The sequence below is a fragment of the Embiotoca jacksoni genome, unplaced genomic scaffold (assembly GCF_022577435.1).
Source record: "Embiotoca jacksoni isolate LCO1_2020_lvr unplaced genomic scaffold, fEmbJac1.0.p SCAF_7, whole genome shotgun sequence".
NCBI lineage: Eukaryota > Metazoa > Chordata > Actinopteri > Embiotocidae > Embiotoca > Embiotoca jacksoni.
Window position 1 is genome coordinate 13,759,712 of NW_027185425.1, and position 13,707 is coordinate 13,773,418.

General features: G+C 39.5%; 1 protein-coding gene across 1 annotated transcript in view; it reads right to left on the reverse strand.

Annotated features, from left to right (window-relative positions):
• Positions 1–13,707, reverse strand: part of csmd2 (CUB and Sushi multiple domains 2) — a 248,411-nt gene that overhangs the window by 222,577 nt on the left and 12,127 nt on the right. Inside the window, exon 2 of the mRNA XM_069177064.1 lies at positions 8,086–8,302. Within this exon, the coding sequence (XP_069033165.1) occupies positions 8,086–8,302 (217 nt within the window). The remainder of the gene's footprint in view (positions 1–8,085; positions 8,303–13,707) is intronic.

Below are 13,707 nucleotides of genomic sequence, written 5' to 3' on the forward strand. Positions count from 1 at the left end.
ACAAAGATATTATGTCTCCAAGTGGACAAGGTAGGAACGTGGAATATATATCCCTATTTTAGTCGTACATGCTGATGAGGCATCAGCGAATGGGTCTCATCTATAAGATCCATCCAGGTGAGAGCCTTATTTAATGTTGTGCTCTATCTAAATGACAACTCGGGCAATTGACTAAAAGGGAAGCTCGATGAGAAGAATCCACTCTTGTTAGTTGAACAGAGCATGGCAAGAGCACCATTCAGAGTGACAGTGTAAAGCAGATATAGTGGCGTTGGTATTGTCACCATATTGTCAATATTAAAAAAAAATGTGTTTCATGGTTATCATCAATACTGGTAAATTGTGACGCCCCTTTTGTGTATAAACCTGTCAAAACTTACAACAAACATTTGAATGAAAAAAAAGTAATCCTTCCACTGGTCAAAGCCTTTTCTTAAATTATTTTTGGTAATAATGTTTGCCACCAACCTGTGCTCATTAGGTTTTTGTGCACTGCTAATCAGAAAAGATGAACTTGTGGTTGCTGATACGATCGTCATGCATCATTAACTCACTATATCTGATCTAGCCAAGTTGAATTTTGAAAATAGGTTTGATGAATATTTTCATTTGATGTCATGGACAGCACATTTGAGCCTGTTCTGTAGTGCTACCAGTAGCCAAACATAAAATCTGATTCTGGTCGTCCACTTATCAGCATGGCAAACTCAGATCATAATTCTCCCACATTATAACAGTTTCTTGCACAAGACTACCAAATAAGTTAATTTACATACGTATGGATTTTCTGTCTTCATATGATGCCATTCACAAAATACCTTTTTTTTTAAAATTTATATTATATTAAGTGGGGTTGTAGAAGACAACAGTTATAATTATATACTTTCTTTTTTTAGTACTTATACTGACTAAAATGTAAGAAGGGAGCTCTACATGGGCATAATTATACCTTTATTTTTACTGGCTATATTTGCATCCTTGAAGGCTTAAATGGCTCAACAGGCAGACCTCCCAAAATAATTTGGTGCATTCTTTCGTTTCAAATTAGCGCAGCCTCGAGCACAGAAGGGCTGAAAGTGCCCCATCTTTTTAAAGGGTGCGCTGCATGTATAATCTTTTATCTCAGCGGGGAAACATTTCATCTCATGCCGCAGCCCGAGTGTACCCTGTTAAGAACATTGATAGGTCTTGGGACGGGAGAATGTCAATAGTACACACAATGAGTGATACACAGGATGTGGGATATAAATTCACAGGCATCTAGTTGATTATTTCTCTAATCTGGGCTTACTGGGCCTAATAATTCTGCCTTACAGGTGAACAGATGCCATAAATCTCAACATCGTTTCACTTTTTTCCCAGCGCGGGATGATGAAAAACAAACTATCACTCTTCGTCCTGTTTTTAGCAGTATGTCGTTAAAGCTGGCGTTGATAAGTGGCAGTCTCTCCATTAACAGCCCAGACTCAAAGGAACCATAAATCCAACACTGTGACTGTGTTTGTGTGTGTGCATCATCAGGGTGTCTGCTTGCACATGTCTGCCTGTGTGTATAAAAAAAAAAAAAAAAGAAGAAGAAAAAACCCATCTGCATATCTACATGGAGTGCGTGCTGTTGAATAAGATGCTCAATCATGACCACCACAAACTAATAAAAACCATGCAGCCTGGAAGCCATATTTCTCCGAATCCAACGCTCCACCTCCTCATTTAGATATGCACTCCTTCCACAGATGTCAGTGAGTTAAACACTGGGACGAACAGACAAAAAGGGAACGTGTGTGAGCGCAAAATACCAAACACGTGCGCACACACCAGGGCGTTCACGCACTGGAGTCATTTTCCAAAGTATGTGTTGTGAGAGATTGATGACCAAGGCCTTCGCTAAAGAAGAATTATTGCTATGGCAAGCGTTCAGGCAGGAAGTGCCATTGTACGTCACGCGCTCTCACCCTGACCCGCACACATTGGCTCTTTACAAGCTTGACTCACTGACCAACATTGTACTTGTTCACACATACAATATGAGACATGGATGGACTCCAACGCACCACATGCAGGGAGAGATAAGAAGCTGAATCAACGCAAGCATAGCGTGCTCTGCGCTAACAGCAACTACTGTATATAAACCTCTGGGAGATGACCAGCATTAACTGGACTTGGAGGTGATAAATTAAGATAGTATAGCTTGTGTACAGCCAAATACAAGTGTTATAAAATATTAAATAATGCACATCCATATCTTTTTATGTGAGCAGCTGGTATAACGTAAGATAAATGCTTTCCGAAAGCAGAAAAGTCTGTGTATCTAAAAAATTATAAGGCAAACAGTTTTCCAGCTCACTGCCATTTATTCTGTGCTTAAAGGTGTGTGTGTGTGTGTGTGTGTGTGTGTGTGTGTGTGTGTGTGTGTGTGCGAGTGTGGTGTTCATTTTATCTGTATTCCAATAAACCTTGATTTTGTTGACACTGAATCAGCTTGCTGGGATGGGGTGTACACAAGATCCCCTGTTGTAAGCACAGTCTGAGAACACACACACACACACACACACACACACACACACACACACACACACAGTGTGCCTCTCCGTTATACTCACACACACACACATTCCAGTACACAAACTCATATTGTGACACCCCAACCTCACAGCTCTGAGGGCTGACTGTAGTGTTAATGCCACTCCCAGCATCATGCACTAGTGCTCCTTATTTAGGTCCTATCGAGCCCGCAGGCTGAAAATCTGTCCCTTCCGTGCCTCCTCCTCCTCTCCCTCGCTTCCCCTGCCCTTCCCAGACTGCTAGGCCTTAAGTCCCCCCGTTCCATCACTCCATCACTGAGAGGGAGGCATGTGGAGAGAGACGCCTTCACACACCTTAGCAGCTTTTCCCCGTGCCGAAATGTACTCATTGTTCCCAGACTGGCAGTTACAAGGTGAAATGTGACACAAAAGTGAGAGAAAGATTGCTTTTTACGAGTAAGAAATGTGCACTCTCGTTCAGAGTGACAGTGAGTGAGCTGGTAGAGGCTCAGTGTCTCGCTTAAGGTCAAGTTGACTATTGCTTTAGTCATGGAAAGGTCTCTGACTACTGTGTTACAATGCTACAGGGTCTGTTTAACCCATGACACGGGGGTCACTGCTGTGTAGGGAGGAGTTTCCTAATAATAATTTAAATGTAGTATCATATAAAAGGCTGTGTACAGGGAAGCCAAAATTCATGCATCATTCACTACTTTAATGATAATCTTTAAAAATATAATATTATTTGTTTATTTTTTTCCTTTCAGCAAATTACTAATCATTAAATGTGTCTTCAAAGGGGCTTGCAGAACCTATATGCAGCCAATCTATCACAGTAACAATTTCACTTCCTGAGGTTGTACTATTGTTGTGTCAATGCATGCGGACTGCTTTAAAAACGGTCCCTTCAAATAATGCGTTCAGACCTCCTCCTGCATCACAGAGGGTCAGATTCTGCAAACCAAGGCATTTATAACTTTCCAAAATAATTTGGCTAATATACAGTATAAGTGATACCATGGATACTGTGAAAAGGATATTGTAAATCTGAACGTCTCTTATGTTACCAAGACTACGGTTTAGTAACTGGATCTAAAGACAGAGAATTCAACAATAATCAATAATCTATCTTCCCATCCCTTAATTTACATAGGAAACCAAAATAATCCTGCTATTTTCAACAGTTGTTCCAGATTAGTCATCTAAAGTGTTATTGTCAGATTCCAGTCAAAACACATTCCTGCAAATGTTTCACAAATAATGCCTTGTTAGGAAATGAAAGGTTTCCGTCTGATTAAATTCTAGATGGCTTTTATTTTGAAAAGGAAACAGGACGTGTTGATATTTTTATTAAAAGCAATAACTTTACCAGGGCAAACAGGAGTGGATCAAAAAGAGGCTTACAGATGACGTTGTCAATCTATACACTAAATTTGACAACTTTGACCATTCAATATTTTTTTTGAATTGACACTTGCATGAAATACGTTTCAGAAATGATTGGATCTCCAAGCACTATAACAATTTAAAGGAGTTAAGTTTTAGCATGTAAGCAAAGGGAAACAGCTAGCCCATCTCTCAATTGAAAACTATGCTGACCACCACTTCCAAATCACTAATTCAAATGTTGAATCTTAATTAAATCTGTGTGCAAACAGATAATTACAGAATTAGTGTTTTTGAGTGGGAATCTCACTGTGTGGCAGTGCCGGATGCAGTGTGCGTGCTTCCCCGAGCTTTGTTGTCACAGTGAGGACACAGGCTTAAGTATATGCCTACTGAGATCTATACCACAACTGCTCATAAGCTGTATCTGGCAACACACACTGTAACCAAAGGCGCTGTACAGTTACAGTGTGGGTTGCCAGATACTGCAGATGGATAATGGTGTAATGCACCCTGAAACCATCATTTCTTATTTTCATATTTTGTGTATGCATTAGACTAATAAGATACAACACACTAATAACTTCTACTTCACGAAGAACCAGGCTAGCTGTTTCCCACTGTTTCTAGTCATTATGCTAAGCGACCTGATTCCACCCCAATATATAATGCATTTGAAATTGATTTTCTATCTTCTTGTCTCTCATATTACAATAGCTTGATCATTTCAAATTCCTCTAATACAATGAATGAATACAAATGTGCAAAACAAATCCTCTACACATCTTTCTTCTTTTTTTTTTTCATTTGAAAAACTTGTTGAGGTTCTCTGTATAATGTTGTAAAGTTCTGTTGTAAGGACTTAACTGTGTTAAGTGCAGTGAAATAACCTGTGTTGTGATTTTGCGCTATATAAATCAAATCGAATTGAATTACGTAAGAAAAATCTTTCCACCTTGAGGTTTGTTCTGCAGCAGTTAAGCCTCTCTGTTTGTGAAGTGATAGCGTCCACAACACTAAGGGCTTTAGGTGCACTTAACCACTTATTTGCTATCTCTGGAAATTAATGCTCCGTTTAATTAACAGGGGTCAACCACCAAAAGCAGCTTGCGCTTGCAATGCAGGACTTAAACCACTGAATCGGATTTCTCTGCTCTTCCATTTCAAACAATTGAAACCTCAGTCAGATTTTCCGTCTGCTTCCCAGGTGTCAGTTGGGATCGTCAGTTTAATGAAGTGCTGCAGCAACAGACTGATTCACATATGCATTTCGTAAGGAGTGGCTGTGACTCACAAAGCAACGGCTGCAGGAATACACACACACATATAAACACACCCCCGGGTATACATAAGAAAACACGTATAAAGACGAACTGATTTGGAAGCCAGCATTCTCCCGATCACGACAATTTTGTCGGCTTTGCTGTGACAGCAAAGAATAAATTAATGGATAAATAAACGCACGGGGAGAAAATTGACTGCTTTGAATAAGAAATCAAAGGTGATCATCTGAATAGGAAGTGAGGCAAAACATTCATTTTTGATGACGACTTGAGATTAAAGGAAAGATTCCAAAGCGCTACAACCTATAGTGTGGCGTGCATGAAAGAGTGATCAAATTCAGCAAACACAGCATGCGAGACACAAAATGGAGAACAGGAAGAAGAGATATTAAAAAAAATAAATAGGTGAGAATGAAATGAGGGGGAGTGAGGAGAGAAATTGGAAGAAGAGGAGCAAGAAAGATGGAAGGAAAATTACTTGTGACACAAGTGGGAGATGAGAGCGAAGGGAGGGCTGAATTATCAGATGTGGATCTTCATGTGTATGAAAATGTGTGGATGTGTGTGTTGTGTCAGTGGGGGTGTTTGTCAGGGAAAGTCTACATGCATGCTCTGACAGCCTGCTGTTGACTGGTGAATGCTGCTTCTAGCCTATTCCCAGCCTTTCCCAGCTCCCCTCAAAGATAAAGTTTGAAGTCTCACTTTTACAAAACGCCTCTTTCGAAAAATTTTTTAAAAAAGGACCTCTGGTCCTAAGACAACACAAGCGAAATCTAAGGGAGATCTGTGTTTGACACAGAATCCTTCACACTCTTTCTACTTCTCCATCTCACCACGTCTCTTTTCTCAACTCCTCTTTTTGCCTACTTCTTTCAAATTCATTTTCTTTCCCCCTCACTTCTTTTCAAAGTACTCAGACAGTGAGAGGAGAATGGTTTTCCCTCTGTCCCGCTGGAGCATCAATATACAACAAGGCCCAGAGGTCCAAACAGGAGAAAAGGCTGAGGAGAACAGCCCAACACCAATCCATAATGGATTTTCTTCTCTCTTTCATTTGCTTTCTGCTGGGAGACGCAGTGGAGGCACCACTGGCACAAAATGAAAGTTGCAGGGAGGGGAGGGGGCAGAGATGAGGCGGGAGAGAGAGAGAGAGAGAGAGAGAGAGAGAGAGAGAGAGAGAGAGAGAGAGAGAGGGAGGGAGAGATATTGAGGGGGAGAAATAGAGAGACCGACAGAGACTCAAAACAGTGTCAGTGACAAAAGCGCTTCGGAATAATTTTTTCATCCATGATAAGAGGGCTTTCATAACATACTGTATGCTTTCCACTGTTTGCAAGGCCGAGCTCATAGCAGGTAGGGAATTAAAAGCATTATTGGAGTAGCTTCAGCTGATAAGGTGGATAAGCTATTCCTAATTAAATAAGGGGCAGCTTGTTAGATCTAAAATATATATATATATATATATATATATATATATATATATATATATATATATATATATATATATCAACAAATAACAGCTTCTGTTGTATGTTATATGTTATAACTGCAGCCAATACAAATAGAAACCTGGTTCTTTAGATGTCAATCCAGCCTTACAATATTTGTTTCTGAACTTCCATACAGTTAAAAACATATAAACTGAGCAAGCATGAAACTCTGCAAACCAAACAGACAGTTTTTTCTCAGTTTGTTAGAACGAGGCAGCGTTTTTTCTGAGGCTGGTAAATTGACAGTTGTACGGGAGGATGAGACTGCTGATTCAGAAATTGTTTGTTCGAGTCTTCACACCCAAGTGAGCTTTATTTTGTTTTGCTAGTAACTATGAAGCAGAAAATGTGCCCAGAATCCTGGTGAATAACCTTGGATGCTGTCACAGTGTCCACTGAGTCAGTCCTGTATTAGTCACTGGAGGATCAGCTGCAGCTGCCTCTCAAAGCATCAATGATTTTAGCCTTGATTAAAGTTCTTTCCTGTTTGCCAGTTAACCTCCCACAATCTTCGACAATACCTTTAAGTCCATGTGATTCTAAAAAGGACAGTTTTGATTTCATAAAACTTGATGAAATCACGAAAAAAGTTGACAAAAAAGCCAACCTGTAAACAAAAGTTTAGCCAAATTTACTTCCTCTTTAAATGTTAAAACACATTGCAAATGAGGGGAAAATTCCACGTAGGGCTCTCACAATCATGATGTTTCAGTTGGTGACAGTTGTAATACAATTAATGTGATGAATGATTTAATTGCCTTTTTCCGTTCATTGTAAGCTACTATAATTGTATGAGCCTAATCAATAAAACATATCCACCTTATGAAGAGGAAGAGTCAGTTATTTGCCATGTTGTTTGGCTTTGCAACTAAATGATAAACTAAATGATGTCAATGTAAATAGTCGCTCATTGAAATCAGGTTAGTCAAATATCAGAAAGTTAAGCACTTTGCTGGAGCAAATTCTCAATTAAAGCATTAAACCATAGCGGAATAAGGAGTGCCAGTCAAACCTTTAACAGTGAAAATAGTGATGGACATAGGATATTTTTGTCAGTTTGGGCCAAGTGTTTTTTTATATAGATTAATGGAAATTATTCTAACAATTATGCAAAATGACTACAGCCATCTTAAATAATGGCAATCAATCAAGCAGTTATGTAAGAATTGTGAAAAGCCTAATTGTATGGATTTTTTTTTTTTTTTTTTTTTTTTTTTTGGATTGCAACCTACTGCATCCTGTAACCTTCAAACACCAGCAAACTCTTGGCTTCTTTTTGTTGAAAATGTGGTTTTCTGTGGGTTTCATGACAACATTGTAAACTTCTACATCAGCACTCAATTCGAATCCAAGCTTGGACAATAAGTAACAAAAAATAACGAATTACAGAAGTACAATATTTACCTTGTCCGCAGGTTCCCAGGGCTGGGCGGCCCGTCATATACAGACAAGATGTCAAAGTCCTCCTCGAGAGCAAAGCCTTGAAACACCAGCTGTATCCGGTTGTGCTCCGCTGCCACAATGACCCATGTGCAGTTGGCATAGTTAGGATAACCGTACGGGTATCCAGGGCTCTCTATCGTCCCATTGGGATTGTTTAGTGTGTAACTGCAGTTCTGAGCTGTGAAGAGAAAAAGACATAGGCAGCTATTAACAGGCTGAACGTTAAAGCAGCTACAAGAGTGCAGAAGTGTTGAATTATTAAAGGTTGGTACACCAAATAAAAGACACTCGTCTACGTCCAAGAAATTAAATCACACACACACACACACACACACACACACACACACACACACACACACACAAGCACACACAAGCACACCCACAATCAAACAGTTTGCACCAAGCGCTGTAACATCCATTATCACCTACAGAGTGCAGCATGAGCCATTAATACAGCAGTGCTAAATAGCTCACCCTCTTCCAGCTCTCCCCACCTCCATCATCACACACTTGTTCACTCACTGGCCCTTCCACCACATTAGTAATAGGTTCCCACGTTAAAACATGACATATCTGGAGAGGAGGAGACGAGGGGACTGGAGGGGAGAGACACGGAGAGACATACTTGAGTGCTTCATTAATTGAACTCGGCTTGCTTTTCTTTTTTTTTTTCTTTTGCAGCAGCCACTCCTCCTGCATTGAATCTGAGATTTTTAATTGTGCGTGTTGCCATCTATCAGCACTCGACTCGCGGTGGATGTGTGAAGTGTGACCCACGTGTGAAGTGTGTGTTTTCAATCGCTCGGCTAAATGACTTGTCTTCAACTGATTTGAGCGCGGCCCAGACTTTTAATCAATGTTAGGATTTAGTTGCAATTAATCACTCGTGGGGACTGATGTGTGATTGTGCTAACTACATTTTGTGCAGCTCTGCATGTTGTGTGTGTGTTGTCAGTGTTAAGGCACATAAGAATTCGCTTGTACAGATATAAATCTGCAGATGATAACAGTGATTAGATCTCATGTTTCAGTGGCGATGATGACGGGGCCTTTTTCGGTTTGGGCCCTTCAGGGAAGCTAAAACTTAGTTTTCTTCTAATTCACTTTTAAAAACTCTTTATGTTAGTCTTGCCTTTTATGGATTCCACAGTTTTGTTGATTCGACTTAATTTTTTTGATTATATTGTCTGATTTTATTGTCTTTTGTCATATTCAATCATAATATATGAAAAGCGGAAAATGAATAAAAGTATACTATTATTATCATTTACTGATCCTTGAGAATTTTTTTATCAAAAGTTATGATTTTGAAAATGAAAAAATTAAATGTTAAGAAATGTCCCAACAATCAAGTAATACTATGGCGCAACCTCCTGACTTTGTAATTTAAAAGGGGGAAAAAAATGGTTTCCTTGTCATTGCTTAGTTTTTGTCAATACCATCAGATGGCATAACAAGTTAATTATTCCTATGTATTTATTCTTATATAGATTCAGAACTCTTAAATCACTGTGTCTACACCTTAAGTGCACATATATATTCTGTTAAATGTTGAATATACACTTTTGCTGACTTTTTGTACAATTTTACAAGTGCTCCTTTAAAAACTCTTACTTCATGCAACTTTTATCATGAGCATGTATTGTTCTGTATGTATGTACATTTCCTTATACAAATGAACAATTGTTTACATGAAAAGACCCATTTTTAATTTCAATGAGATAATTATTTTAACTAACCAACTGCACTGGAGGAACAGATTGTACGCGTATTAATTTAAAACAAAGAAAGTTTCATCACACAGCAGTGATGGAGACCTAACGGTTGTGGTAGTGGCCACTATACATGTTTAATGTTTAAGCATAAATTTAACCCTCCAATAACTAAAAAAAAAAAACTGCCCTCATTTATAGGATTAAAAACCTTCTAAAAACTGTCACTTAGTTTTATCAGTAAGTCGATGATTATTATTATTCTCCTCTATAAAGTCCATGACTTTAGCCGACGGGTGGTAAATCTCCCTCGTTCTGCTTGAACAACCTGGTAACGGTGGCTCCATCACTTTGACTAGAATATCTTCAACTGGTACGAGGTAAGGGTGGATAAAAACTGCCCTTGAACATCGTGATGATGAGCATCCACAGTGATGGCCTTTGCCAACCACCAATGTTGGTCATAAATGACCGCGAGCCAAACTCCACAGCTCATGACACCAGCAGATACATCTGTTGTAATCCCTTCAGGACCAGTCTGGGCAGTATAATAATGTTATTATGTCCTCCAAACAAAACAGGGTAATGTTAAAGTAAATATGCATCTCCCTGATAACTAAATGTGAGCAGTCAGCAGCTGTCTACCATTGACGGGTGACAAAATGCTGCAGTCTGATGATGTTCGACAGTCACACGAAGAGTGCAGGAATGCAACCAGCTCTGAACTCACGTAAAGGGAAGCTGCATTAAAACATCTTCCTACATGCTATTTATACAAATGATGTGTATTTCTCTTTTGTTTACTTCAGCTACAAACCTGCATCATAATGTAGCCTGATTAAAATGTAATTAGGAGAGTATAATTGGAGGACATCTGTTATCTCCATAACCCATATTATTCAACAACACAAACAATGCAACGCTCAGCAGTAGATATGATTTTTTTTTCTTTTGTTCATGTATACCCATAGACATAACTGGGCAAACGTGTGATAAATCAATGCATGGAAATGAGCTATGCTACCTGAGGGCGTTAAAACATAAGCTTTAAAAAACAGGAGTCTTGAGTAAACATTTAAAAGTGAAGGCTGCTTTGTTAAATCCCTCCGAGGGGGAGAATGTGTGTGCCTTATTGAATGCTTGTGAAATATACAGATTCTGTTCTACTTTGCGTGCAATCTCAGATGGATAGAACAATCCCAAAGCTCCAAATCCATCCAAATTTCTTCTCTGAAACGAGCCTCATGTCGGAGAAACCGGGAAGGATTTACAGGTAATAAGGCAGCGAGCATGAAAACAAGACAGAGACAATGGGAAAAAAAATGGGGCAAGGTTTTTTTCTTCTTAGTCATACTCATGATTAAAAGGTATAATTTTTTTTTTTTTTTTTTTTTTTTTTTTTTTTTTTTTTTTTAAGGAAGTGTACAGAGAAAAAGAGAATAAATCATAATAAAAAAAAAAAATAAAAAAAATGGACATGGATAATCTCTGGTTAGCCAGATGAGGAAATGCTGTTTGTTTTCTCAGCAAAAATCAAGCTTTGTGTTTAAGATTTCAAGGCCTACATGTCACATCAGGGTACTTTTGAATCCTGAATTGATGCTTTAAAAAAAAAAGCATTAGCTACAAATAAACAAAACCAATATTAGCTTTTTGGTTCCAGCCAGGTAGAGCAACAAAACGGTAATCACAATACATATTTGTGGGAGGAGGATGAAAAGTTGAGATAGATTCCGAGGCTAAAGATCGAGACTGTCTGGGTGGCATCAAGCTGCAGCAGGAGGACAAAAGCATCTCAAGTCAAAGCATATCCATCATGCCAGTGTTGACTCCCCGGGGCCTGTCTGGTCAAAAAACAGGCAGGGGCCTCTCAGCCGTCACTTTTCAACGCTTCATGTGCGCTTGACCTCTTCCAAAATATGCTAATGAGTGTGCATTTGAACGCTGGCAACTTGAATATATTTAGCCAAGGTGTATAATACGGCATTGAGAGTTGTTTTTGCAAGTGTTAAAATGAATTCTTGGCATAAACCATGAAAAATTAGATTAACAGTAAGTAAATTTGCCCTACATACTGTATAGTGCTGGAAATAGCTGAGTATTGCAGAGTGTGGTCTATTTGCATGTATTCACAGTCCTCATCTTTAACTAGTAACGAGAGAGAAGAACAAAAGATCAAAGCCGGAGCTATATCCATCTGATTTTGCATTAAAGCCTTTAAATAAGCTCAGCAAGTGAGCATCCACCCTCCCAATTACCATCAGGTCAATACTAATATCCAGGTAAAACCTCCACATCCACCTCTCCTACCTGATTTTCATATACGCGGCCTGGTCAATAATCTCCTCATCATCTCCTTCATTACGAGGCGTCTGTCAGACAAACGGCAATCAATGGCTCGGCCTGAAGGCAGAGCCTGATGGGGGTCAGAGTGGACTGTGAAGCTCTTGTACATGGCCAATGAGTTAGAGGCGAGAGGATAGGGTTGTATTACAAAACAATAGCAGGGAGGTTAAAGCAACTGAAACGTTATTAATCAGGTTCGGGATTGAACTGAAATACAGGAAGAAATAAATGATTCTTTGACTCTTGAAGAGGTGTAACCCTATAAAGTTGAAAAAGGACACAAAGGACTTTATGTTTTTGCAGTTGCATAAAGTACATGCACAGAGCATGTGTTATTATGAGGTGGAACATGCTGCACATATTGATATATGACGAGTGATCAAGCAGGCAGGAACTCAGGATCTGTGTTTTATGGGCACAGTTAAGAGAACAAAAAAAAAAAAAAAAAAAAAAAAAAAAACACGGCAGAGAATAAGTCCACTGAGTCTGCCAGAGCTCGGCCAAATGCTATTTTGAAGTGTGAGCACCTTTGCCAAGTGACTCTTAAATCGATAATGATGCGCACAATCTGGGATAAAATACAGAGATGCAGCTTTTAGAGACGCTGCTTATTTGGCTGTAGCCAGAAACGGTTTTATTCTTGCTGAAGAAATAAAGGGTCAGAATTTGATTGTGCAAAAGAGAGACACATCAATGTTCGCTTGAAAATGCATTTCTGTGAGCATTAAGGTCTAATTTACAACATCATCCGGCTAGATTTCCGTATTACAGAGACACAACAGAGACACATGCCAGATGGGTTTGCATCACTGTGTAGTCAAGCTGATTCTGTATGAGTACTCACAACTGTTTAAAAAAAAAAAATACCACCATAAGATGCGAGTGAGGTTAAACAAGGTTCTGTGAGTCTACTATCTCTGTTCTCTGGAAACCCAGAGCCTTTGATTAAGTAGATCCTGCACTTGGGGCTCAGTTGAATTATGCAAGCCTCGCCCTGGGTGCATTATGAAATTAACTGCTGGGGGCTGGTGACCTACTCTGAAGCCCCTCAGTGTAAATCTGCAGGGAAGAGCCAATCCTGCAGTTGACCCCCACTGACACACCATAAAGACCCCATAAACAGACTGCTGTCCGTGCTGTTTTAGCCCGGCTACACCAGCACGGCCAAGTACAAGGTCATGTTTTCTCGAGTTACGTAAGTTCAGGTGCGCAATTATGAATATGGAACAGTCGCGTGGAATATGCTGGTTCAGCAATTAGGAAAAATTGCTTACTTGTTTTAGTGGTTGGTGTATTTTATCCCACAGCATGTCTTTGGGAATTGTTTTCATTGGCTTGTACTGGAATGTTAACTATGCTTGATGTCTGGATGTTCAACAGATATGTTGTCCAGTGCTTAGCCCGCTGTGACACTGGCAGCATCTGCTTGGCACTAACCATCTCCGGTGTGTGCACGCTGCCAAATGAGTGTACAGGGACAGGTGTGACCTTGCTGGGGCAGCACTCCAGGTTCTATCTGTGTGTG